Genomic DNA, 26,119 nt, shown 5'->3' with positions numbered 1-26,119 from the left:
ACGTGACTCGCACCGAAATTTGAAATTTTAACACCCGAGCCCACATGAGAGCTACGGAATTTTAATAACGGTCATTTCAAGTGGCTTTTTTTTTTAATGGTCAGAATGGATATTTTAAATATTCAGTGAAAACTATGCAGACACAGATGATAACATTAACATTATCTCGGAATTTAACGCATCATAATACTAATCTGGCAACTGACGTAAGGTTATGTTGTCACGAATCCCTCAGTTCTGCAAGCGATGTGGCATCCGAAAAATTTTCCTGTAATACAAGCTTCTCAGAGAAGTTCGAATGGGGAAATTTGTTTTAAAGATTTTTCGGCTCAACCATAACGTAAAATGCCTTTATTTTCACTCATTTCTATGGCATCATGCCAATGCCATTAAGTTAGACCCAACCGGTAAATCTCCGCTGTAGCTTCTATGTACTAAGTTACTGTGAAGTATTTATGGGGGTTCTTAGCAGGCTATAACCCAGAGAGACAATTTCGGAGGGGGGCAAATTTTAGGAATGAGTGGCCGAGAAAATAAGTAGAATGGGTGGAAGGCGGAAAAACTGTGGCCCCCCACCATAGATCCGCCTCTGCCTGGAGAGCGAAGGACTAGGTCAGTAAATGGCCAAAACGAGTGACCTAGAGAGTTTTCAAGCATGTGAGTGACCGGAAGAGTGGAGGGACTTAGAGCGTGTGCAAGCATATGAATGATCAAACGAGTCACCTAGAAAAGCGAGGGACAAAGTCAGTGAGTGACAAAAAGAGTGACCTAGAGAGTGTGTGAGCATACGGCTGAAAAAAAGAGTGACTTAGAGTGCAAGCATGTTAATGATCAAAAAGAGTGCCCTAGAGATTGTGCGGCCAGAAATGTGACTTAGAGAAAAAGGGATCAGATCAGTGAGCAACCAAAGAGTGACCTCGAGCATGTGCAAGTATGTGAGTGAACAAAATAGCGTATTGGCATATGAGTGACCAAAACAGTGTGTAAGCATGTCAGTGAACGAAACAGTGTGCAAGCTTGTGAGTGACCCAAACAGTGTGCAAGAATGTGATTGACCAAAAGAATGACCTAGAGTGCGTGGGAGCATGGAAGTGATCAGAAGAGTGACCTAGAAAGAAAGGGATCAGGGCAGTGAGCAACCAAATAGAGACTTCGAGCCTGTGCAACATGTGAATTACTAAAACCATGTTCAAGCATGTGAGCGAACAAAACAGCGTGCAAGCATGTGAGTGAACAAAACTTGAAGATGCAGGCTTATTTTACACAGGAACGGGGGGGGGGAAGTGGGTAATTACTGCAGCACATGGCGGTAAATTCAAGGAATGAGAGGTCAAGAAAATTAGACCAGAATTATTGAAGGGTGGAAAAAGTGCGTTCAGAGCCCACCAACGACAAAATCATAATTCCGCTTCTGGTAAGAAAGCGATGGAGGTAAAAGATTTGGACACAAAATATCAAGATTAAAAGAGCCAAAAAGTCTCAAATAAGAACGGAATATGCCTTTAGTATCCGATTTCACTTCTCACACAGCCACATTCTTTTCCCCCTTACATTATCATTCATACTTCAACATTTAAATGGATGTTGGATGAACTCGTATTTCATCTGACTACCACTAGAACACTGTGACATGAAACATGCATGAACTGCAGTATATTTAAAGAAGCAAAATAAATAAATATATATATATCTCGAGAATCCGGCATCGGTATAAGTTAAGAAACTTGAATCTACTTATATATTTATAAGTCACTTCTTTATTGCTTTGCCATTCGATGCAGTAAGTTTAGAGCTGAGGGTTTAGTATTTCTCATAATCTGAGAAGCGCTATTTCTTCTGCACCGGATATAACAGACTACGTACGTATATATGTACATACATATACATTTTTTTTTACTCCATCGAGCCAAAATACGCATCATTTCAATCTAAGACTTTGAAAAATACTTTGGAAATAAGCCAAAGCAAATGGCTTTTTTCCCTGGCATGCTGACGTAGACAGAATGATATAAGGGTAAATTGAAAGAATAGGAAAAAGCAAAAATTTAAGAAAATAGTACATACAGTACTGAAGTTCATAACAAAAAAAAAATACACCGCCATTCTTTTACGTGCAGCACATTTTTAGAATAGAAAATTACGTTCTTCTAACAAAAAGCGAAGTAAAACCTGTTCTGGAAATCAAACAGAAAAAGAAAAAGCGTATCACAATAGATCTCGAAGAAAATGTACTAAAATATTTTCTTCTGTTCATGGTTAGATGAAAAATGGAGAAAGAATGGAGAAAATAGGAAAAAGGCTCGAAGCCATAAGGATAGGAACTCTGTCAGAAGAATTGGGAAATGACTATTTCTTTTCTCTCTCTCTCTCTCTCTCTCTCTCATGTTCTCTTTGAAAAAAAAAGAAGCATATTCGAAGTCTACTGATCGTACATACCTCGAAAATTCTAGTAGAAAGTCAATTGGATATGTGGTTTAAAACATATTTTCGCGCGATGATATCAAAGTGTAATGGGATCAGAGAAAGCTAGGAAAAAAAAAAGGGAATTTTTCATTTCCGTTGGAAAAAAAATCTGAAATTTAAGATGAATCAATGTATTTTAATAGAATCTCGAGATATACGTTGATGTAATAATGTAAAGCTCCAATTCCAACGCGGAAATAAAGTCTATGTTTCTATATATGTAAAGACTTTTCAAGAATAGGAGAACAGTACCACGTATCGATTTTTCCCAACTTTATAGAAAGAACTGCAACTTTCACTAACAAAAACGACAATCTGCAATGTGGATATAGTACAGTCGTCTCTCGGTATTCACGGGGGGTTACGTTCCGGGTGGGGAGGAGAGTGTAATGGCGAATATGAAAAATCGGCGATTAACACTAGCCACGAATTTTGCCTTTTTCAGAAATCTCGTTTATGTCTGCTTCGTACGACAGAGGTAGAAGGGGGGTATCTAGTGATTCTCGGCGATGTTTTCTGAAAGAATGTTATAATATCGGTTGGCCGTTTCTTCTTCATTTCGGTTAATTAGTTCGAATATGGTAACTTCCTATACCGTCCCGCTCCTACGACAGATGCAATGAATGAAATTGGATACAGTCTTGACCGTGTTCGGTTTGAGAGAAAGGAGTACGTTAATAAGGCTTCAATTTTTCTGCATGTGAAAAACGTACCATAGATGGGTCTATGTCATGGACACAATCCATTGCCAATTTAAACTTATGAAGCCCTTGGGCTATGTTGCCCATAATGAATTTGTCGAACACTTTTTAATTTTAATCATCATGCCGCATCACTTCGGTTTCAGGAGCATTCAGTTAGATTTATCCCTCCCCTGTCGATTTCTGAATTACTGTTAATTAATTTTCCAATTCTTCTATGTTCACTTCATTGAACCGTTCTCCATCCAGCTGTTTCCCTAACGTAACAATATCTTTCATTACCTTTTCGGTTGGCTCCGCGAGATATGGATGTGTCCTCGGGTCTTCTAGTAAAAGAGATGCTCCCATCTTTATAGCTTTAACAGCTCTAGCAATGATGCAAATGGCATCGGTGAAATGCATCCAGGATTTTAAGACTTTTCCTGCATCTGCATCTTCTTCTTCGAATGCCCGAGCAATCATCAATGAGTGATGTGTATAGCGAGCCGTATATGTTGGCATAACATCCGAACATGCAGCTGAATGATAGATGTGGAGTTAGATGGCATATAGAGAACTTAAGCACTAGCAAAAACTTCAGGAGGGAGATTTGAAACGTTTATGTAACACTTACAATGCATATTTTGTTATATACTTTTGTCTGATACAGGAATTATAGCACTGCGATTTCACAGAAAACTGGGCAGGAGACCGCGAATATGAAATCCACGAATACCGAGGGCCCACTGTATAGTGATAACCATTTTCATTAGTTTACGATATTTTTTAAAATGAATCGAAAATCGAAATGTGCTAGACATATATATCTGAGTGTGTACCACCAAGGTGCTTATCGGATTTATGAATGTTACAACCGGGAAGAGAAGCAATAACCATCTGGAAAAGGAAGTGCGAGGATTACGAAATACATTTTCTTTATTGTTTATTATTTATAGGCATTTTTTGATTATTCCAATTCAATCCTTTATCTACCAGATTATGGGAAGGAGAATAAGAAGAAAATGATAATGAATACAAATAAAAATATATTTATACCTACATTGATAAATAAATTATGTATAAATTATTTGGTAGGTCATTTTATCACTGATTAAAGATATAAAATGAAACGAATACTAACAAGGAAACAGATATTCTCTGAATATTATGCTGAGGTAAACTTGGAAAAAAAAGTTATCTCGTCTTCGCCCCCAAGCCCTTTTGCATACCGGGCAAGCATGCTACCATCTACACCACTGGAGACACGACCCTGGCTTCCTTATTTCACGCACTGTGACGTGAGGCGGTGAAGTAGAGATATTAGTAGCCTCTCTTAACTTCAGAAAATGGCTCTCAGGTGGGACGGTTTTAGAGAGAGAGTTTACCTCAGCATAATATTCAGAGAATATCTGTTTGCTTGATACCTCGTATTTTGGGTTGAGAAAAAAAATCCATGCCATCTATCTCTCTCTCTCTGAAACGGATACTGTTTTTTTATACATTTAGTTTGATCATTTTTGTAGCGCCATGGTCATTTTCTGCACACGAGGGCTAATTACACCCGGACCTAAAATTTATTGCAGATTCCGAACGGCAGCCTTTGCTTTTTACACTCGCCGAGAAGTTGGTGAACTAATCCCTCGATGTGGGATTTCCTGCGGTTTATACACTTAGTTAGTACATTACAGATTATCTAACTTGGCACTTTAAGGTACCGTCGGTAGATAAATGGGTAAAAGATGATAGGAACCTGAAACCGGCATTTTTATAAAATTTAGGTTCTTTTAGTTAGTTGCAGTGACAAATTTTCAGGTATTTAGCTACCATGTCTGAGGCAAAAATGTCTTTTTAAAAAAATGATTTTCAGTAGGTGATATGAATAGAGGTTCAAAGGAAGATAACTAACATAACTTGATCTAAAACAAGATTTAATTAATCTTATATGACAATGAAAAATGAAAATTTCATATTTACCCTTAAATTACATAATTACAGAATTTACTGAAATGCCAAAAAAGACCTTAATGAAAGAAAAAATAAATGAATAATGAAAAAAAAATAATTGCGTAATTGATAAACAATTAATTTTACTATTGATGAAAATTCATAATTAATTAAAAAATAATTTCAGAATTATTGAGAATGATTTCAGAGACTTGGCAAGAGTAATTTCAGAATTAACGAGAGTGATTTCAGAGTTGTGTCAAGGGTAATTTCATAATTGTCAAGGGTAATTTCATAATTGTCAAGGGTAATTTCATAATTGTCAATAGCAATTTTAGAATTGGCAAGAGCAATAATTTCAGAATTGGCAAGAGCAATAATTTCATAATTAATGAAAATTTAAAATTAATGGAAAGATAATTTCTCAAAATCATCAGGACAAACTTCAGATTTAAATAAAGTAATTGATTAAAAAGAATCACTTAATTAATTAAATAAGTAAGGAAGTGATTTGAAAATAAATAAGAATTCAAATTTAATGAGAAGAATAAATTCAGAGTAAAGCGTCCAATAAATTTTAGGAACCATGTTTATAATAACCGAAAATACCACGGTATTATGACTTGGTGGCCCGTGGATTTCGTGAAAGTTTAATTTAGCCCGCAATATCTGTGTGTGTGAAAGGTTGAAAGCACCGGCTCTATAGCATCATGGGGGGGGGGGGGAAATTCGAAGTAGTTTATGACTATTGCACCTGGCGGCCATACCTAAAGGCGGAGAAAACAGGACTATATTCCATGATCACGCACATCTTGTATATTTTTACAGAAATTCTTTCAGAAAAAATTAAATGTTTTTTTTTTGAATAGAAAATATGCGTATATGTAACATATTCATTTTGAGTGGCTCCATTAAGTTTCCGATGATTAGGTAGCCTTATTCACACATCCGCTCACTATACGATTATATGCCCATTCAAACAGATTTTCCGAAATCGTGGCTAGAGTTCTCCTATATATCATAGAATTTACATACCTACACGTATTACTGAGCGATAGCCACGTTCGTGGAATGTCCTCATATCGTCGCTATTTGCAAATTTAATAACAGTGAATGGGCTGTCAAGGTCCCCCCGACAATGGATGTGTGATAGGTAATAACCGAGAGGAGCGATTATTCGAACCGGCAAGTTCATAATAATGCACTTTGACTTATGACTGACTGATGTTCAAGACATTTCACAAATAATAGTTTGAGACATCAAATGATTCAAATTCTTTCTAAAAAATTGATAAGATTAAATAATGATTTTTCATCTCGAAAATTAAGGCTCTCTTAATTGAAGCTCCTTGTGTTTTAATTCATTTCCAGTAACTTCGAGAACATCAGTCGAAATAAATTATACAATGAACAATAATGATAAGGGGCCGTTCAAGTATTACGTCATCATCGATGGGGGGTGGGTTCTGATTTGCTGACTTTTGATGACAAGGGGGGAGGGGGGGAGTTTGGATAATGGTTACGTCATCAACCACCCTTTATGAAAATATGAGTTAGGATTCAGAGGGGCAGAGCTGATGACGAAATTTTGCTGACAAGGGGGGGGGGGTCAAAAATGGCTAAAACTTTGCTTACGTAATACTTGAACGGCCCCTAATCCCGAATTTTCTTCCAATCCTGTTTAACAGTGTTCTTCAGCCGCTAGTTAGCAGACTAGTGCCTCTTCGTAGGAATTTTCCGCCAGTCCGCAAAAAATTTTGTCCAATCTATGTAGCTTATAATTTAAGATTTGAAAAATAAAAATGCCGTCTGCAAATTTTTTTTATGTTTGTGCCGTCAGCTGTGGGGGGTCGGCAAATCATTTTCCTATCTTTATTTATTTTTTTTTTGCCGATCCGCAATAGTCACAAATTATATGTGGTCGGCGAACCCCAACGATCTGTGACATAATGTTCCACCAAATAAAGTTTGGGAATAAAAAAACTAATAGAATAGAGGCGGCGGGGGGGGGGGGGAATGGAGCATGATCTTGACCAGAACCATTCGAAGGAGTGGAGGGGCACAGGGAACTGGAGCCCCACCTACAAGACAACCAAAAATTAAAAATATTTTTAAATATTGTAGGACAAAATTAAACATCTGGAGAAAATACCTTTGTGTGATATTTAAATTAATTTATATGCTTTTTTTGCTATGTGTCCCCTACCACAAATGTCATTTCTGGGTACGCCCCTGATTGTGACACACTTGAGAATCCAAGATCTTTTCTTTCAAACCGAGCACAACTCCGGTCTATCACCATTTATGGGCGATTTACTACCTAGTGAGTTGTGCCGGAAGTGCAACTGCTTTATCGCACACACTAACTCAGGCCATATATCGCCATACTGCAATTTCCAATCAGAGTTGGGTGGGAAATAAAGGCTCCATCCATGGGTGGCCGCCCCAGGTTCGGTAGGTAAAGAACTTGCTTCTAACGTTCTATGCCCAGATTCGAACCCATGGTCCTTGATGGTAACCTTCGCAGTGGAAGATGAGTATCTTACCATGGCGCCACTCGGGCGAAAAAACTTTCACTTGCCTAAACCCGGGATCGAACCAGAGACCTTTAGTCTAACGCTCTTCCAACTGAGCTATTTCGGCTCCGGAAGTGTAACTGTGTGTGTATCTAACAGTCTGAGTGCATATGTAGTGTCTGATTTTTCAGTGCTGCCATCTATATTTCAGAAGGGAAGTGAGTGATGTGTTATGATTAAATTACATTCGTACTGTTTGTAGGTCTGTTGCTCTCTGTGGCGAGACTTTTTAAACGGAAGATCGGCTCGCATTCGCGCCTTGAAGTTGGGAACCACGGAAAACCAACTTCAGCCGACCACCACTATGGCGACGGTGGGGCGAACCCGGTTCCTCGCGATGTACGATGATGATATTACACTACCTGAAAGTTGCAGTTACTGAGAAAACACTCCAGAATCGAAAGAATTAAGCGCCTTATTAGATACGTCATTTCAAACAAAGACAAAATCACAGTCACGAAACAATGCCAAAGTACGAATGTTTCAGTTCCCTCACAAGGCGATAACAACCCTTCATCAGCATCAGATTGTGATTCTCTGGCATGAGATGAGATATTTTGGGGTTGTCTCACGGTGTCTGTGCGCGGCTTCTGACAGACACTGAAGTTCCTTGATTCCCGTTGCTGTCAATGGACACAATGCCGCCTGTCTTGTATATATTATACATATGAGTGTTTATATGTTTGTATATGTATACGTTTATATATCTCTCTTATATATATGTGTCTATAGTTATTCGTGGGCCCCCCTTCGAGGCCTGATGGCGACGTGCGTACGCCCCTGCCCATGTAACCTCAACTTTTTGTCTTCTTGCCCGCTGATGGTCTTTCGATGCTTAGTGCTTCTGATGTTGCACCGCTCTTCCACCATGGCCCAAACCCTCTGGGTGACCAGCTTATATCCCCTATGAGGGACAGAGTGGAGGTCATGGTTGGTTTCGGGTCCTCGCGATGGGAGTCCGTCACTATGACCACTCGAACACCATAGCGACAGAAACCAAGATCACGGTAACAAAAATTGGAAAAAAAACCTTTTCACAAACCGACACCTTAAGGAGTATTCATCTTACTGACCCGCTGACCAAATGTGGCCCTCCACGATTTTTTCTGTGGCCCACCGACCATTTTTAGACAATAACTACTTTACATAGAAAAACGAATAATTTACAAAAAAAATAACCCAAAAAAAAAAGATAATAAAAAAAAATCGTTAAAGAGAGTACGAAGGTTTTTAACAGCTGGCTGATGCGAAAATATATTTAGAAAGACAGAAAATTCAACTGCCCTTGCGGGAAATCGAACCCACGTCCTTTCACTTTCCGGGTGAATGCCCTAGACCACTATACCACGAGATATTCATTGCCTTTGTAGTCTAGTGGTCTAGGGCGTTCATCCGGAAAGTGAAAAGACGTGGGTTAGATTCTCTATAAAAGCGCAGTTGAGTTTTCTCTCTTTCCTAAATATGTCTTCTCATCAGCCAGCTGATAAACATCTTCGTATGGATAGCGGAGAGCGACATCATCCTCGGATAAGAGAGCTATGGCCACTGCTGTACTCTGTACTGCTGTATTTAGAGCATAGAGTATGATAGTAGTATATCACATTTAAATAATATATCTTTATTCTATGATTTAGTGCTATGAATACTTTCCAGATTCAATTGTGATGCGAATTCTTGGTGTCCCGGAGTCATATTTAGAGATTCAGCATCCAAAAGGTATACATAGTTGCAGAATTTTAAGAATTGCTGAAAAACTCCTTAAGGAAAGAAATAATTTTATGGTTTTCGAGGAAAAATAATTTCATAATTTAGAGTTAATTAATAATGAGAGTAAGTTTCAGAATTGTTAAGATCAATTTCAGAATTGTAACGAGTAAAGAGTAATTTCAGAATTTTAAAGAATAAGTTCAGAATTTTAAAGAGTGACTTCAGAATTGTTAAAAGTAATAGTTAATGAAAATAATTAAGAACTTTTGAAATAAATATTTTAAAAATTGATGAAAATGTAAAATTAATGAAAAAAATAATTTCGGGTCTGTTGGGTGAATTTCTGGTTTATATAATAAAAGAAATAATAAATAAAGAATGAATGAAAAAAATTAACTGAAAAGAATTGATTAATGAATAAGTTAATGAAAAGAAATTATTTGAAAGTAAAAAAAAAAATTTAAATTCAAAGTAAATGAAAGTATTCAATAATTTTAAAAAGGAACCCTGTTCAAAAAAAAAAAACACGAACAAGAATACCGCGGTGTGACCTGGTGGTCCGCGGGCTTCGTAAGAACTTTGATTTCGCTCGGAACGTCTGAAAGGTTGAAGACCCCTGGCTTAAAGTCTACGACGCTAGTTATACTAAAAAATTTTTCCTTTTTTTTAATGTCTTAGTCGATTTTTCAAACAAAACGATAAACAACAATCCGAAAAACAGTTTACGAAAAATAAAAATAAAGATGGGAAAAAGTGTTGCATTTGCACAGCGTATGTGGCCCGATACCAATATTCACTTATTCATCAAAACATGAAAAATGAATGCGGGGGAAAGAAAAAACAGTAACGTCTCTTTCGCATTATAAATGTAAAATATACACTTTAGATACCAGATGTTGAATATATATATTTTTTATATTCAAAGAACTGGATTTTAATACGGAATTTGGAATTTTTTTTCTCCGTTTGTGTCTGGAAGACTTTTGGAAGGTCCTGTTTTATTGGTATGCAAATGAAATAATAAAAAAAGGCCATTTTTTTTTCACAACTGCTCCCGTTAGTTCTGAGAACGTGGTTCTATAATTTCATTTCCTCTCGAACAGAGGCTATCATATCCAAACTGTGTTGGGTTCAGGCCAAAAAATAATATTTATGTACACGCTATATACTTTTTAGTTATGAAAAAAATTTATGTGTATATCTAGATGTTATTTAATGTAACTTGATAAATTTATTTTAGCATCGTATATGCTGTTTATCATTCCTCGATGTGAGTCTCCTCACGTTCTTTGTAAATCAAGTTAAAATTGGAATATATTTTTCCCCCGCCTTCTCTTATTTCAGATTAAAGTCTAGTGAATTGAGTTTTTCATGATACGGTATCGGAAACCGTCTCTCTATACAATGATATTTCGACGAATTTTCTGCCTCGTGTTACGAAAGCGCGCCGAGTCCAATACCGTAATTTGTCATACCCTAAGTGAATGGAATGGTATCGAATAAGAGAACAACACCGTCCGCTTTCGAAAAACATAGAATTTGCGGAGAAACTTTTTTTTTCCTCCTCCCCGGAAATAAGACGTTGAATGAGTATAGTACGAATAATGAAATTGAAATTTTCGAGGTATTTACTTGAGCGTAAGCTGTAACTCGTATTGAATTTGCTAGACGAAGGTAAAAATAGTGAAAGTGTAAGCAACGAATACGGAGCTGCGAGGCTCCGAGAGAATCTCATATTCTTATTACCTTTTAAGTGGATTCTACAGGAAATAAGAAAATAACAATTTCCTCCTCATCTTCTTCGCCTTTTTTTTTATTTTTCTGAAATAATGAATGGAGTACGTGCGAGCAGGAGGCCCTCTTCTTTGCTTTTATACCCAGCGTGTTTATCGCTTTCAATTTCCTTTCCATTTCCTCAAAATGAACGGTGAAATGGTTTCTGGAGAGTGTGCGCAGGCGCGTGCTTCGTTCTCGGGAAACTGTGCACAGAAAAGTTAAAAAATTGTCCTAAGTGTTCGTTTCGTACTTATTTTTCACGTGTAACGTAATACGTGATCGCTTAATATGGAATAACTCATAGTGGCCAGTCAAGGGGTGAAATAGCCCAGTTGAATGAACATCCATCTTAGCGACAGAAAAGTTTGTGGATTGGAAACACCGTCTGACTTGTTTTTTTGAATAAAAGAGATGATGGGGGAAAAACTTATCTTGAATTACATACACGGTGTTCGGGATAAAGGAGCCCAAAAGCTTATACCGCTACATAACCATACATGCACGTCGTGCTGTGATCACAGCACAGTACTTTCATAATCAAATTATGAAAGTACAAAAGCCATTACTGCAGTTTTCCAACTTCGAGGGGATTGCTCCAAGCTTTATACCAAAATCGCGCATCTGCACTGTCGACAGCTGCTTTGAAACACTTTTCACAGCAGTAGTGCTGACTACCAATTAGCATGTGGATGCCACAACGTAAGGTTTAGTCAGTGCATACTTTGGCTGACCGAAGTATAAATATATATTATAAATATGCCCTTCATAATCTGAGGTTTCAATAAAAATTTAGTACTCGACTTGACGAATTTTTGGGACGAGTTCAATGTGATGCACTTTTCCATTATAAAGGACGTAAAGAGACGCAGAACTACGAACCATCAAATCTCTTGGTTTTTGCTTTGGAGTGCTGCATACCGGAGAATGTTTTGAAAATGGAAGAGCGGCATAAACTGACATATTACTGGATTTCAACCGATCCGAATGATCTATTTTTAGTCAATGCCACTGTTTCCAATTCCTCAAGCTAAACGCTTTCTATGGGATGGGAATAACAATGACCCACGAAAAAGAATCAAGTACACATTTGCGTATTTTCTTCAATACCCTTCCTCGATTGATACTGTATCAATGCCAAGTACCCTCAGTGAACAGTTAACGAAATTTTGCATCTCTCTCTGCATTTTATAATTAATTCGAGTAAATTGGGAGTCTTAAGGCATGTATATTGAAAATGGTGAGCAATATACTATGAAAACATCGAACCTTAGTTTCTACGACTTATGTGATTCAGAATAATTGACAAGGAAAGGGTCCCAAGGTGGCGTATTTAAAAACGTTTTGAATAAATTTCCACTGATTCTACTCATTTGAATGTGCAGAAAAATTTAAAAAATCCGGCGGAATTATTACGGGTCACTAAAAAAAATTGTAAACATTAATATTTTGAACGCCAATAGAGGCCAAAAATGAATTTGAAAAAAAAATTAAAGTGATGCCATTCAAAAACGTTGTGATTAGGTATAGTTAGCACAATCGATAACAGAAGGCCTCCACGCGAAACTCGTGACGTCACTGACGAAGGTGATCTTACCTATAGCCATGATAATAGCAGGCCGACGCATGCGCCATCTTTATTCTTTTTTATAGTATATCCAATGGCTATAGGTCAGATGACCTTCTTCAGTGACGTCACGAGCTTTGCACGGAGGCCTTCTGTTATAGATGGTGTTAGTATAGCACAGATAAAGAAAGAGGGAGTTAAAAAAAAAGAAATAACTATATACAGTTGTGTGCTAGGAGAGAAAGAGAGAAGATGGAGAGGGAAGAAAGTTAAGTCTTATATATAGATGTCGTCAAGAAGCGACGTGTAGCCAATTGTAGCCATTTTTTGCGGCTTTAATAATTGCACTCCATTGCTCATTTTTTGTTTTTGTATTTCTGGGTGAGGTGAATGTTCATCAATATTTTCATAATTTTTTTGTGGACGGCACCTTGGACCCTTTCCTTGTGAGAAAGTACCGATGGGGGGGGGGGAGGGAAATGCTGAAACTTCTCAACGAAGCCAAATGAAATTATTTCTCAAAGCTTTGTATTATGCAGAAATTTTCAGCATGTTTTCAATCTTTCGATTAAGAAATACGAAATGTTTGAAATTGTGTGCGTCATGTCACAGTTTTGATATTTCTCCCAAGACCAGAATGAAAACACGTGTTAAAATTTTATGCATGGAAGTTTCTTCAGATATATTCTCCGAAACTCTAGTTTGTTTTCGATTTTGCACAATTTGTTTTCTCACTTTTTCAACCAATCTTTTTTTTCGGTACGAGTGAAAACTGAAATATTTTCTTTTTCGTAAAAGGTTATCGATAATCTGCCTTTCACACAGTCCTATTTAATTTGTTTTTTCGCTCCCTTTTCGATGTCGAAAGACTTCAACGATGAAAAGCCAATCAATCTTTAGCATAAAGCAGAGTTTTTGGTTGCACACAATTGGGGAGAAAAAACATGTTTCTTGAAATAATGTGTGAACTCTTTTATGCAAAGAAAGTGTTGTGATACAAAATTTCGTTTTATTCGATTTAAAAAATAGCGTCAGTAGGGAGTGTAAAAAAAATAGAATTTGGAGCTTTTTTTCGATGCCAAACAGGAATGTCGGAGAAACGGCTTTTTTTTCCCAGTTCATTCTGCTCTAAAATGTTTGGAGGCGGTCAAATGGATGCAAAATCGATCCGGAAGCCCAGTAGAAAATGATGGACAGGGCAAAAGGAGGACGAGAGGCCGAGCGGGCCACCATCACCATCACTCGATATTTCTCGCCACCACCAAAGCACAGAAAGCGCGAGATGGAGATAGAGTTAATGGTACGCAGGGGGTGATTTGATTGATTGTGCAAAACTCGCCTTGAATATATCGAGACGCTCGGCGGGGCCAAAAGCAGCGAATTATTGATGCCAAGGATGAGGCGAGCGGCTACGTGTTAGATCCAAATTGGATTTCGCCGAACTCTTGCTAGTAAGTGATGGCGACGGAATGGTGGGTTTCCCCTAATGAACCACTCTGTATACGGTTTCTTATTTTTCATATTTCTGCCTAAAATCGATTTATTTAACAGAATTTTAAAGTAACTTATAATTTAGCTTCGCCGAAGAATATTGATTCGCCAAAGCGTCCTGCCGCTTCGTCGTGTAAGCGCGTGTAAGTGCATATCTGTACTATTCTTGCGTACGCAATTGAATTATAAAAATGGTATCATAACTTTAATCAAAACTTTCTCATGTTGTCTGAAACATAAAATTTCACCATTCCGTGTTGATATAATTAACAGTGAGAAAGAATACGAGATATACGCTTCTTTACAGTGAGGTTTTAATTTCACTCTATTCCGATAGGGTTTATATATTATTGAACTTATATAAATCGTCTTAATAACTAGGGTATTGTCCCGATCCAACTTAGTTCAGCTATTTCAATTCACTCTCTATTTTTTGCCGATGATTTAGTATTTCTAAGGATTCGCCTATAAATATACAAAAGAAAATAAATATACTTGATAGAATATTTTGTGAGGATTTTCCAGTTAAAAATCAATGTTGATAAAACGAAGATCGTGGTTTTCAGACGTAGTGGGTAAATTAAAAAAAGCTGAAAAGTGGAGATTCCGGAATATATTCCTCTTGGAAATAGTAAATAATTATACTTACTTGGGTGTCCCATTCTCGTCATTTGGCTCATTTATAGAATAGCAAAAACTAGGTTCTCGTGGCAAAGACAAAATCCGCTATTCAAAGAGCATGGCCCATTTTTATGAAAGAAAAAACAACATCCATCAATGTTGCAATGAAACTTTTCCGTTCAATTATACTTTCTGTGTTTTACATACGGAGCACCGGTCTGGTCGAGAGGCTACATTGATGAATTCGAACACATATTCGCTTTTTTTTTTGTGAAAAAATTATAGCGCTTGCCATCAATTACACCTGGTTATATGCTTCGGATCGAATTGGGGCAGCCACGAGTGGCAATAATACTCAAAAAATTATTTATGAATCTTTATAGACGCATTCTATCCATGAAAAAGCAAGATTTCCTAAGTTATGACTCTTCAAACTCCTTAATAATTATTCACGTACACCCGAAAACAACAAAAATAGCTTGTTATCTTCACTGTGGAAAATTTTCGATTTATACTGGCTTTAGCTACCTTAAACTGATTAATAACCCCATTGTTCACAAGCAGCATATCCCATTTCTAATGGACACACTAATTTCACAGAGTATCCAATTAGATATGCGATTTCTTGAAACATGTAATGGCTCCACTTTTTTACCGCACCAGATCTTATATTATTTATATTAAATTTATTATTATTTATATTAAAAATAATTTTGTAGTTAAGGACTACCTATTGAGCACATCTAAAATTTTATACAAAAGAGTACTGATACAATTGCGTTTTGGAAGTAAATCTGTTCTGATAAATATGTATGACTTTTTTTTTTTAACTATAAATTCTGATACTCACTGTAGAAATTGTAATTTAAGTCAACTAGAAACTTGGAATCATGTGTTTTTTCCACTGCCCTACATTTGAGACTAGCAGAAAAAAATAGGAATATCTTGGTGACGCCGTCCTCTTCCCTCAACCAATTGCTAACTCTGAGAAATATCGATATTAAAATTACAAATTCCCTGGACGGATCATGCTGATCCCTTGGGAATACGTGAGGATCACGTAATTAAAAAAAAAAAGAAAGGTGGTGGGTTTTTCGTTAGCATAGTGGCACCATCTGTTATGGAAATTGGGAAAAATTGACGTTACCAAGCGTGAGCGTGCAAGTGTCCTCCTTTCTCAGTTTGCCGAATTTGGTAACCCTATATTCCGATAATGTGGGAAGCCGTACATTCGTCGAAAGAGTTAGTCTATGTGTACATATTGCTTTTCATACATCAATACAAATTCTCATAATTTCTAGGGGATGGAACCCGCGTGGATAAATAGCTCATTTACAAATGTACCGGTAATTCCCTACCTATAATTCGCGAATTTCCCTAATTTGAGAAAATGCAATCCTTTAATTCCGTACATGTTAATTTTTAGTTTACTTTCAATCTAAATGCTGCTCGGTCACATGGGCATCGTGTTGGAGTCTCTTCTCATGAGGATCCAGGTTCGAACTCCGCCGCTACGGTGGTCGAGTGGTCATAGTGACGCTATGACCACTGAGTCCGGGGTTCGAACCCCACCGTCGCCACAGTGGTGGTCGGCTGAAGTTGGTTTTCTGTGATTCCCAACTTCAAGGCGCGAATGCGAGCTGATCTACCCTTCAAAAAGTCTCGCAACAGACTTCCAAACAGTACAAATTTAATTCAATCATAACACATCACTCACTTCACCTCTGAAATATAGATGGCGGCACTGGAAAATACACCACAACACTACATTCGCACTCAGACTGTTAGGTTCACACAGTTAAACTTCCGGCACAACTCACTAGGTAGTAAATCGCCCATAGATGGTGATAGACCTGAGTTGTGCTCGGTTTAAAAGAAAAGAAAGGTTCGAACCCCGTTGGCGGCACAGTGGTGGTCGGCTGAATTTGGTTTTCTGCGGTTTTCTAACTTCGAGGACGCACTGGTCTCTCATTTGAAAAAAAAGTCTCTCCACAAAGAGAGCAGACCTACATCACGATAATTACATCATATGAAAATTCAACCATCTTTACTTGAAAATATGGAAGGCAGATGGCAGCGCCAGCGAGAATAATCACACGAAATAATCACAACTCTGACAACATAAATACGTTAAGGGCACGCACACACACACAACACGTTCCCGCAAATTCCGCAGTGGAGTGAGTACGAGGTGCATCTATGGTTAAATAGCAGTAGTAGGAGAGTATGTGATCTAAGAGGCAGAAGCTGATATAGTTCTCATTTCAATATCATATACGTATTAAAAGCATACTGTATTTATATAGATATAGTATATATAAGTGTTTTTCAACCTGTGATCCGTGGATCCCCGGGGGTCCATGAGTATTAATGAATTCGTAATCGTAATTAATGAATTTTTTATGATATGCAAATTATATAAAACAACACATTTTCGATTTTATGGAAGGGGGAGGGGAGTTGAAATCGATCTTCTGACACTACGGCGGTGTGCGGGGCATTAATAGGCACTACAGGGAGGTCCGCTGTGCTTCACTACTGTGGGATCCGTTAAAATGTTAGGAAACACTGGTATATATCCTACGACTAGTACTGAACCACACATGCATCTCTTTCATATTTCTCTGCGGAACTTCTAACGAACTGATACATGTTGGAATGTGCGCGTACGTGTGAACCTAACGTGAAGTTTGTTTCTTTGCAATGCTTATTATCTGCAGTGCTGCCATCTGGCATCGTTTTTTCTAACCACGAGTGAAAAGTAATGGCTGAATAATTACATCGTTATAGTCCTGTTGCTCTCTGACTGTTATATACCCTTTCTTTTTTTCAAACCGAGCACAACTCAGGTCTATCGCCGTGTACGATTTACTACCTAGTGGTTAGTGCCGGAAGTGTAAGTGTGTGTACCTAACAGTCTGAGTGCGTATCTAGTGTTATGTCTGATTTCTCAGTGCTACCATCTATACTTCAGAAGTGAAGTGAGTGAACTGTAATCTCTGAATACTTGTACTGTTTGTAGGCCTGTTGCTCTCCTTGGCGAGACTTTTTTTAAAGTGAGAGATCGGCTCACATTTTCTCCTCGAAATTGGGAACCACAGGAAACCAACTTCAGCCGACCACCACTGCTGCGACGGTGGGGCTCGAATCCGGGTGTCCGTCCGTCACTATGACCACTCGACCACCACAGCGGCTGGCATATATCCTGCGATATGTGCAATGACTGAACATTCGAGGTGTTCGCAGAAAGATTTATGTGGTGGATGATTTTACAACTACATCTTCATGGCGGGCTCTGCAGAGGGAAAAGCTCATCACGCTAAAACAGTTCGTCGTAATTAGCATCGGTATCAGTATCAATGCACTTAGCCAACTGAGAGAACAAACACATCTGATCCTAATATATCATGATATAGCGGTCAGGCTGCGTATGCATTCGAGAAGGAAATGAAGGCACGTAACTGGATGCAACACTCATGCATGTGAGCAGAAAGCGATCCGCAATGCACTCTCACTTACTAACTTGTAATGATACAGATTTAATTTCACAAATTACAGTGTTTCCTCTAGATTTTAGGCGGCCGAGCACGTTGGGAAGTGAATGAGATCCTTTCCACAAATCGACGTATCTATCTGTAATGTTAAGGCCGACCGACCGACGCTTTCCAAGTCGTCAATTACCGGGATGGATGGATGGATGGCGAACAGCGATAGAACTTGGAGGGTGAAATCGAAGACCTCTCGGAGCATTAAACATTAAACTTCCGATGAAATCTAACTAATCACGGAGAGAGTCCAACCAACTTACCACATTTCGCTTCGTCTGACCAATCCCCGCAATCGTTATCGCCATCGCATTCGTACGAGGCCGAGATGCAGCGTCCGTTGGAGCATCGATATTGGCTCGGAGGGCAAGTCATGTCATCGAATTCGCCTGCGAGAGACAAAACAACAACTTATTAACTCTTGTGCACCAACGCTCATAAACAGAGTTATGTACTCTTTGGGTATCGTCACACATCGAAGACATACAACTGTTTCATTCTGGCACCGGTGAATAAATATTTCGCTGCGAAGTTCCTCGATTAAACGTAAAGTTTCGACATTTCTTGATTCTCGGTGCTGTGCTGGAATTTCCAGAGACTGATCACGGTATTGAATCATTATTATCAATGGTCGAGTTCTCGGCCTGTGTGAGACTTCACGTGGTGTGTGTGTGTGAACAACAACCTTTCGAATGAGTTTCCGACAGATGTGAAAAATCTATAATTTTCATCCCGGAGACAAATTTCAGATCCTAATAATAAATACTTCGGAGATGCTTTGAGTTACGCCACGTCTGTGTTTGAATGGGAAATTTCATTATTTATCCATAGAATAGTTCTGTGTGTGTTTAAACTTTTAAACTATTTTGAGTATTCAACTATGTACTGAGTGATTATAATTAAAGTTCTCGTTCTCTGTGAGTAGTTTTTCTCAAAAACTACAGCATTCATTCGAATATAGCCAAGTTTTCAGGATATCTTAATGAGACCATGGGAAAGAAATTTATGTAATAAAAAAACGTTCAGTTTTTGACCCTCAGGTGAATACAAGTGGCCTTTTTTTATTGAATTTTCTTTTTTTTTTATGGTCCATATAGCGTATATACCAAGTTTTGAATGGAATACCTCCATCAGAATGGGAGCTTCATAAGTGTGAGCAGTGTCAGTATACTAAAACTACTCAGAGCTATGTAGCGCCCGTTAGGGTGGACGTATTCCATTTAAATTTGGTATATACGCTATATGGACCATGGAAAAAAAGGGAAATTCAATAAAAAGCACCACTTATTCCCCTGGTGGTTCAAAAATTTACCTATTTTTTTAATTGCATAAATCTCTCTCCCATGGGTCTCATTAAAATAACCTGAAAATTTGGCTGTATTAGGATGTTTTTGAGAAAAAACTACTCAGAATACGTGAACTTTAACTATAATCACCTTGTATTTGAAAAGAAATCTATGTAATGAAAAAATTGGAATTTTATTGACCAATTTATATGCTACTATTCGTAAGCGGTGATTCATTAATTACTTATGTGCGTTTTTATAGTACGTATTGGGTATAATTGCAGGATCATAAACATTAAGGATAAAGTAGCATGTTTTTGTAAAAAGAGATATTTTTCGTAGATACCTCACATGATGAGAATCTATTGAAAATGCAATGAATACCGGTATATGTTTCAGTGATCGTCTCAACATTTGGTTATATTCATTCCATAACTCAATATCACGTGCCACACTTTCATTGTACCTAACACGGGTAGGTACAATGAAAGTGTGGCACATGATATTCTGAGTTATTTTATCACCAACTTACTGCATCCAACTTCGTCAGAGCTATCTTGACAATCAACATTCCTGTCGCACTTCCACGCAAGAGATATGCATCCACCATCATTGCAACGGAATTCGTCGGTATTGCACGTTCGGGAAGCTGCAATGAAAATGTGCAAATATACATTTATCACTATCTGAAATTCAGACATAAGAATAGACGTGTTATCTACGTAGCATCGGCTTCGTGAACTTATCACGATATAAATGATATCTTTGTAATTTGTTTTTTGTGTGATATTAAAGATACAATGAAAAAGCTCTTAAATGTGAGGAGCCCATACGAACATAAAAATCGTAAAATTTGCGACAGTTTCAATAGTTACTTTAAAGCTACTATTTTATCGAGATAAATTGAATTAAATTTTAATCAAGATTTGAGGTAAATTAAATTACGCGTACTTCGTGGAATAGTTTTTTAAATGTACGTCGGAAAAGCATTGTTTCATGAATTGATGCTAAATCGAATTATTAATAAAAATAGAGCCGTATGAAGTACTTGTATTTTCATTTCAGCAGAGAGCTATCACCTAATTATTTCTTTAGAATGTTATTGGATATTATCTGAGGTAAACATATAATTAACTATTCACTTTAATTCAATAAGAATAAGATATAAAAATGACAATGAAATTATTTAAATTTGAAAAAAATTGGAATTGTTATTATAATTCTGGATCAATTTTTTCAAACTACATATAAGGCTGATAAGATTTTCGTGACTGTCGTTCGATAGACAAATTTTGTTTTGGAAAAGTCGTACATTTAGTATAGTTTTGAATTTACGTCCAACGTATTAACAATTACGGCTAAAAAGTTGTCTTTATTATATCGAAGTAAATGTACAGGGTAGTAAAGAAATCGCTACATTTTATTGGCGAACCGTCGATTCTAGAGGCATACTTCAAATTAGGCAAAAGTATCCAAATAACGTGTAGACCTCAGGTATGTCATCCATATTGCAAGGGATTGCATACTTATTAAAATACAAAAACAAACTTTTTATACAGGTACCCTGTTCTCAAAAACCCAGTTAGAAAGTTGTAGCCCGGTCTTTTCTGAAGCAAAAGAAAAAGAAAAAATCCTAGTTTGTAAGTGCAATATTCACTGAGATATTTTAATTCAGAAATTGGGGGGAAATTGTGAAAGAACAGCAAAAACGAACGGGCAACACTTCTTTCCCCTTATTTAGGATATACTTTCGCAATTTCTCTCCTGTTTTCAATTCAAATATTTCAGTAAATACTGCACTTAAAAGCGCATCTTTTTTTGTTGGCCTCAGACGAGACCGGGCAACAACTTTATGATTGGGTTTTTGAAGACAGGGTGTTCGTATAAAAAATTATTTTTGTATATATTATATATTTAATATGAATGAACGTTGATACTTTTTCTAACTGTAAATATAAGTTGATCTTAAATTAAGATATAGATAAAGATCTTATTGATGTAAATTATGTTGATCTAGAGGCATAGTATGCCTCTAAGATGAACGGTTCGCCTGTGAAATGTGGTTTATCGACTTTCCTTACTATTCTGTCTACAGAGTTTTTAACAACTCGATGATGCGAAGATGAATTCAAGAAAAAAAAAATGCCTCCGCTGGGAATAGAGCCACCGTCTCCTCGCAACTCGGGCGAGTGCTCCAGACAACTACGATATAGAAGCAGCAGAGTATGTATACGCTGAATCGTATATGGACAGTCAGACCTAACTCAGCTAATCGCTAATACATTGAGATTGGTCACCAGATATCGACTTTTCTGAAGATGTATGTGTGTGATGTCACTACGAAGATAAATTCAGGGGAAAAATTCAACTACTTCCGCTTTTTTCTTGAATTCATCTTTGAATCAGTCAATTGCTAAGACCTTTGTGTGATCTGCGGGGAGTGACATCATCTTTAGAGAAGTAAATTAATCCCGTAACATTTGAATAAAAATTCAACGAGATATCGGTAGTTGACATTCTTGATTTTGTCACTTTGAACATGCTGAAAAAAAATCAAGTTAAAAAAAAATTAAATAAGATCGTAAAAATTGGGAAAAAAATCAAAAATTTCAACTATAGATATCTCGATTAATGAGAGTTTAATGAGTTAAATTTATTTCAGTTTATAGGAGAAGTCGCAAATTGTACTAATTGCTAATTAACATTTTTTTATTACGGAACAGTAGAGAAATTTCGATTTCTAGATTTCTCCCAATTATCATCCTACAAGTAATAAACCAGTACAGCTTATTTTCATCTTATTAATAACTTTTAATATTTCACTCAAATTTTGAAACCACCCATAGAATTTTCATTATTTTCAGAAACTGCGGGAAACATCCGGTGCATACTATTCCGTTCAACAAAAACAATGCTTGAAAATATCGAAAACGTATTTTTTCACTGTGTTTTATTTCAAGTAAACATTTCACGCTTCAAATCACTTATCGATTGTATGAAGATCACTCACGCAATCGGAAAAACACAGCTAAAAATATTAAAAATATTAAAAATATTAAATGAAAAGTACGAACCACTTCTCCGAACGATAAATATATAAGTATAAAAAGAAAAACAGAAAAAAATCATACACATAAATACTCACAGCAATCCTCGTCGCTGTTATCTCCACACTGGTTAGTGCCATCGCAGTGCCAGTCAGAAGTGATGCATCTGCCATTCATGCAACGGAACTCCTTTTTCGTGCAATTCCTCGTGCCTTGATCGGCCGCCAAAAAAATAAGAACATACGAGTAAAAGTGAGAAAACTCTTGAACGAACAGGACCGAGAAGTTAAAGCATAGAATAAAAGTTTGAGATAGAGAGGAAAAAAAATGCTGAAGTGAAAGATACCTAAATATTTTATGAGATCTCTCTGTTTCGGAGAGAGAGAGAAAAAAACCAGCCAAGTATAAAAGGGATTCCTTGTTCCATATCCGTTTTAAAGCACTCGTACTGGAGTGGAGTAGGAAAAAAAAAACCCAAAAAGTTTTTTTTCCTTTTCTGTTGAAGAAATCGAGAAGTTCTCAAAGTGGAATTGTATAAGTTCATAAATAAATAAATGTGGAAAAAAAAATAAATAAGTAGAATAAAACAGCTGCATATTTGGTTTCTTCTAGAAAATCTTGTGTGCCAGCCGCATAGATCCAGAAAGATAGAGGGATTTACTTTTCTCTCCAGATTTTGAACTTCGTACATTTTCTGATGATTTAATATATATATATATACAGTATATATGAAAAAAGATACACCGAGAGATAGATCCATGATGGAGGGAAAAAAACCTATCTTGCTTGAAAACCACAAAGATCTAGAGAAGAGAATAATCAAAGAACGAGAAATCTTTCTTATTCGTATGTACATCTATCTATCTCTATGGTTCGCATAGAATTCCCTTGTGCCTTATGTCTATTTCGAATTTCGACCAATGGTGGTCAGTGCATGGTGAATGAATGCATTCGATGTTATTATCATTTTTTTTTTCCTTTAAAGGATTCTTCGATTAGAGATTCGAACAGGAAACCGAATGAATTCCGATGGACTTCTTTGTGAAACTCCGAGTTGGATCTCGAAGATTCGATGAAGAAAAAAAAAATCTTGAAAGTGCATTGTGTGTGCACAACATTGGATGTATTATGCTACGAATGATACGCATGCTGGAGATTAATGAAATGTCTGATATCCCAAGAAGGGTCCAATTAGTTTTACAATAGAGAAAAGTCAATGCAAAATTTCCCATATAAAATATTTGTCGATATTTATATCATAAATGTTTGTACTAAATAAGCAGGAGAAGAGATGAAAATCCTTTCAAGATGGTTTACCGATATATTCTGCCCACGACGTTTCATCCCCGGTACATTTCACCTTTCCTGACCGTGTGAGTGATGAAGTGAGTGGTGAGTGACATAGTAAGTGACTGTATTAGTGACCAAGAGAAAATGAAAAGCTGAATGACCAAATGAGTAGCTGAGTAACCGTATCAGTGGCCAAGTGAGGGGATGCGTGGAGTGACCAAGTGAGTGGGTTAGTGATCATAGGAGTGACTGACAGTACGCGTAATAATCTCATAATTCCAATGAGATTATTGGAAACATTCGTGCAAATGTTATCAATAGAGCCCGGATTATATGCACTGAAAAAGTAGCGAAATAGGCTCTAAAAATATGAAAATATGCACTTAAAATGCCAAAATATGCATTAAAAACCCAAAAATATTTACTAAAAATCCTGAAAAGATTAAAAATTCCGAACTGTACCGAAAATGAGAAAATATGCATTAAAAAATCAGCATGCAAAATACATATTTTTAAAATGCATATGCAAACAACTTCTACATATTTTTTATTTAGAAGTTTTTAATTTCTAATTCATTGAAGCTGCTCAGTAATAAAATACCGGCGCCAAAAGAATTTCGACGCCATTTCTAAAAAAATTTAAACATTTTGACATATCTCTAGGAATAGAGTTACAATAAAACCGTTAAAATTTGGAAAATACTGTATTACAAACATCTCTATTAATTCACTAAATCATACCTTCGGAAAAAAAACCAATGTTATGAGCAATATTTTCGAGAAATTGTAAAAAAAACTGATCGAGCTTAAATAAAACTTCAAAAATATGCCGTTTTTTTCTGAAAATTCTTTGATTTTATGCATTTACATGCATTAATGCTGAAAAAGGCCAAAATATGCAAATGCATATGAATATAATCCGGGCTCTAGTTATCAATAATCTCATTGGTTGCCTACGCTATGATTACATGCTTTCATGCTACTTAGTAGCATGTGTATCACGGGGCCTAAACCCAGAAATGAGCTGTTTTGAATTCTGCCATGCTTGTTTGCAGTAAGTTTCTGAGTACAATAGAATGCAATCTAAAAATATCGCCTTCCGATACCGTCATTCTATAGAAATGGCATTTTCAGATAAATTATGCGGATACGTGTGACTCTCAATTATGTTACGACGCCTGGAAAATATATTGAGCTTGCTCATCACCACCATACATCTTTACAGTAACAAAACCAGTACGACCCGAGCAACATGGTTTTAGAAAATACGTAACAGCTGCAAAGGGTGGTGGAATTTATTCTCTATAGGCATTCAACCATAAAGAATATACTTGTGCAATGAGCCTTGACGTTATTTGTAAGTGCCTTTGATAAAACAAATCATGTTATCCCACTCGCTAAACTGATCAATCTGGGTTCACATCACATATTATTTTTTAACAGTTACTTGCAAGGACGGAGATTTATGGTCAGGAATGGAATAGCCCTCTCATCTACTCGTCAAATAAAAGCTTCGGTTCCTCAGGGATCCTAGTCTAGGCCCGCGACTATTTGCTCTATTCATCAACGACTTTTCAGCCCCCCAAATGGAGATGTTGGGCCTTTTTTGCCGATGATGCCTTCATTATCACTAATCAATTTTAGATTGAGATCACCACCCTCTGTTGGCGTATTGGTTTTTTTTTCTTGTTTAAAAGGTGTTTTCCCCTTTTTTCTCCCGAGCGTGGACAACACCTACTAGAGAACTTCTAGTAGGTGTTGGCGCGGAGCGGTTTCTTTGCTCGGGTGGTGAGATGGGTGCTGAATGAAAGAGTGGGAACTAATACTTCGGTGGTTAATCTTTCAAGACAATTCTTGAAACCTTTTGACATCGACGTTACCAAATATTTCTCTTCATCTTTCTGTTCACTACACAAAACACATTTTTTTTTATACACGCTCAATCTTGTCTTTCTCTTCATGCGCGTCCCGACAGTAAGTCGCCCGATTGCCCCACGAGGGCCAGGAAACTACGGAAAGATTAAATTAGGTACGTAGGCACTTCCCGTTATTATTAATAGGATCTCGGAAAATAAACTAGTTTTGAGTGAACATCAAACATTCGCTCGTGTGAATCCCACTTATTCAGG

The 26,119-nt window shown here is 37.0% G+C and overlaps 1 protein-coding gene across 2 annotated transcripts in view; it reads right to left on the bottom strand.

Moving 5' to 3' along the window:
* The window catches only part of Lrp4 (LDL receptor related protein 4), a 284,958-nt gene that overhangs the window by 151,998 nt on the left and 106,841 nt on the right, over nucleotides 1–26,119 (bottom strand). For both annotated transcript variants that reach the window (XM_089255230.1, XM_089255241.1), the window contains exons 4-6: nucleotides 22,799–22,912; nucleotides 20,186–20,302; nucleotides 18,631–18,756 (exon numbers count right to left, since the gene is read on the bottom strand). In XM_089255230.1, coding sequence (XP_089111356.1) covers nucleotides 18,631–18,756; nucleotides 20,186–20,302; nucleotides 22,799–22,912 — 357 coding nt within the window. The remainder of the gene's footprint in view (nucleotides 1–18,630; nucleotides 18,757–20,185; nucleotides 20,303–22,798; nucleotides 22,913–26,119) is intronic.

This window comes from Pholcus phalangioides, unplaced genomic scaffold (genome assembly GCF_987345545.1).
Source record: "Pholcus phalangioides strain wild (caught in Gottingen) unplaced genomic scaffold, Ppha-v1.0 ptg000004l_1, whole genome shotgun sequence".
Taxonomy (NCBI): Eukaryota; Metazoa; Arthropoda; class Arachnida; order Araneae; family Pholcidae; genus Pholcus; species Pholcus phalangioides.
The sequence above is the reverse complement of the archived record's forward strand: the minus strand, read 5'-3'. Positions and strand labels throughout refer to the sequence as shown.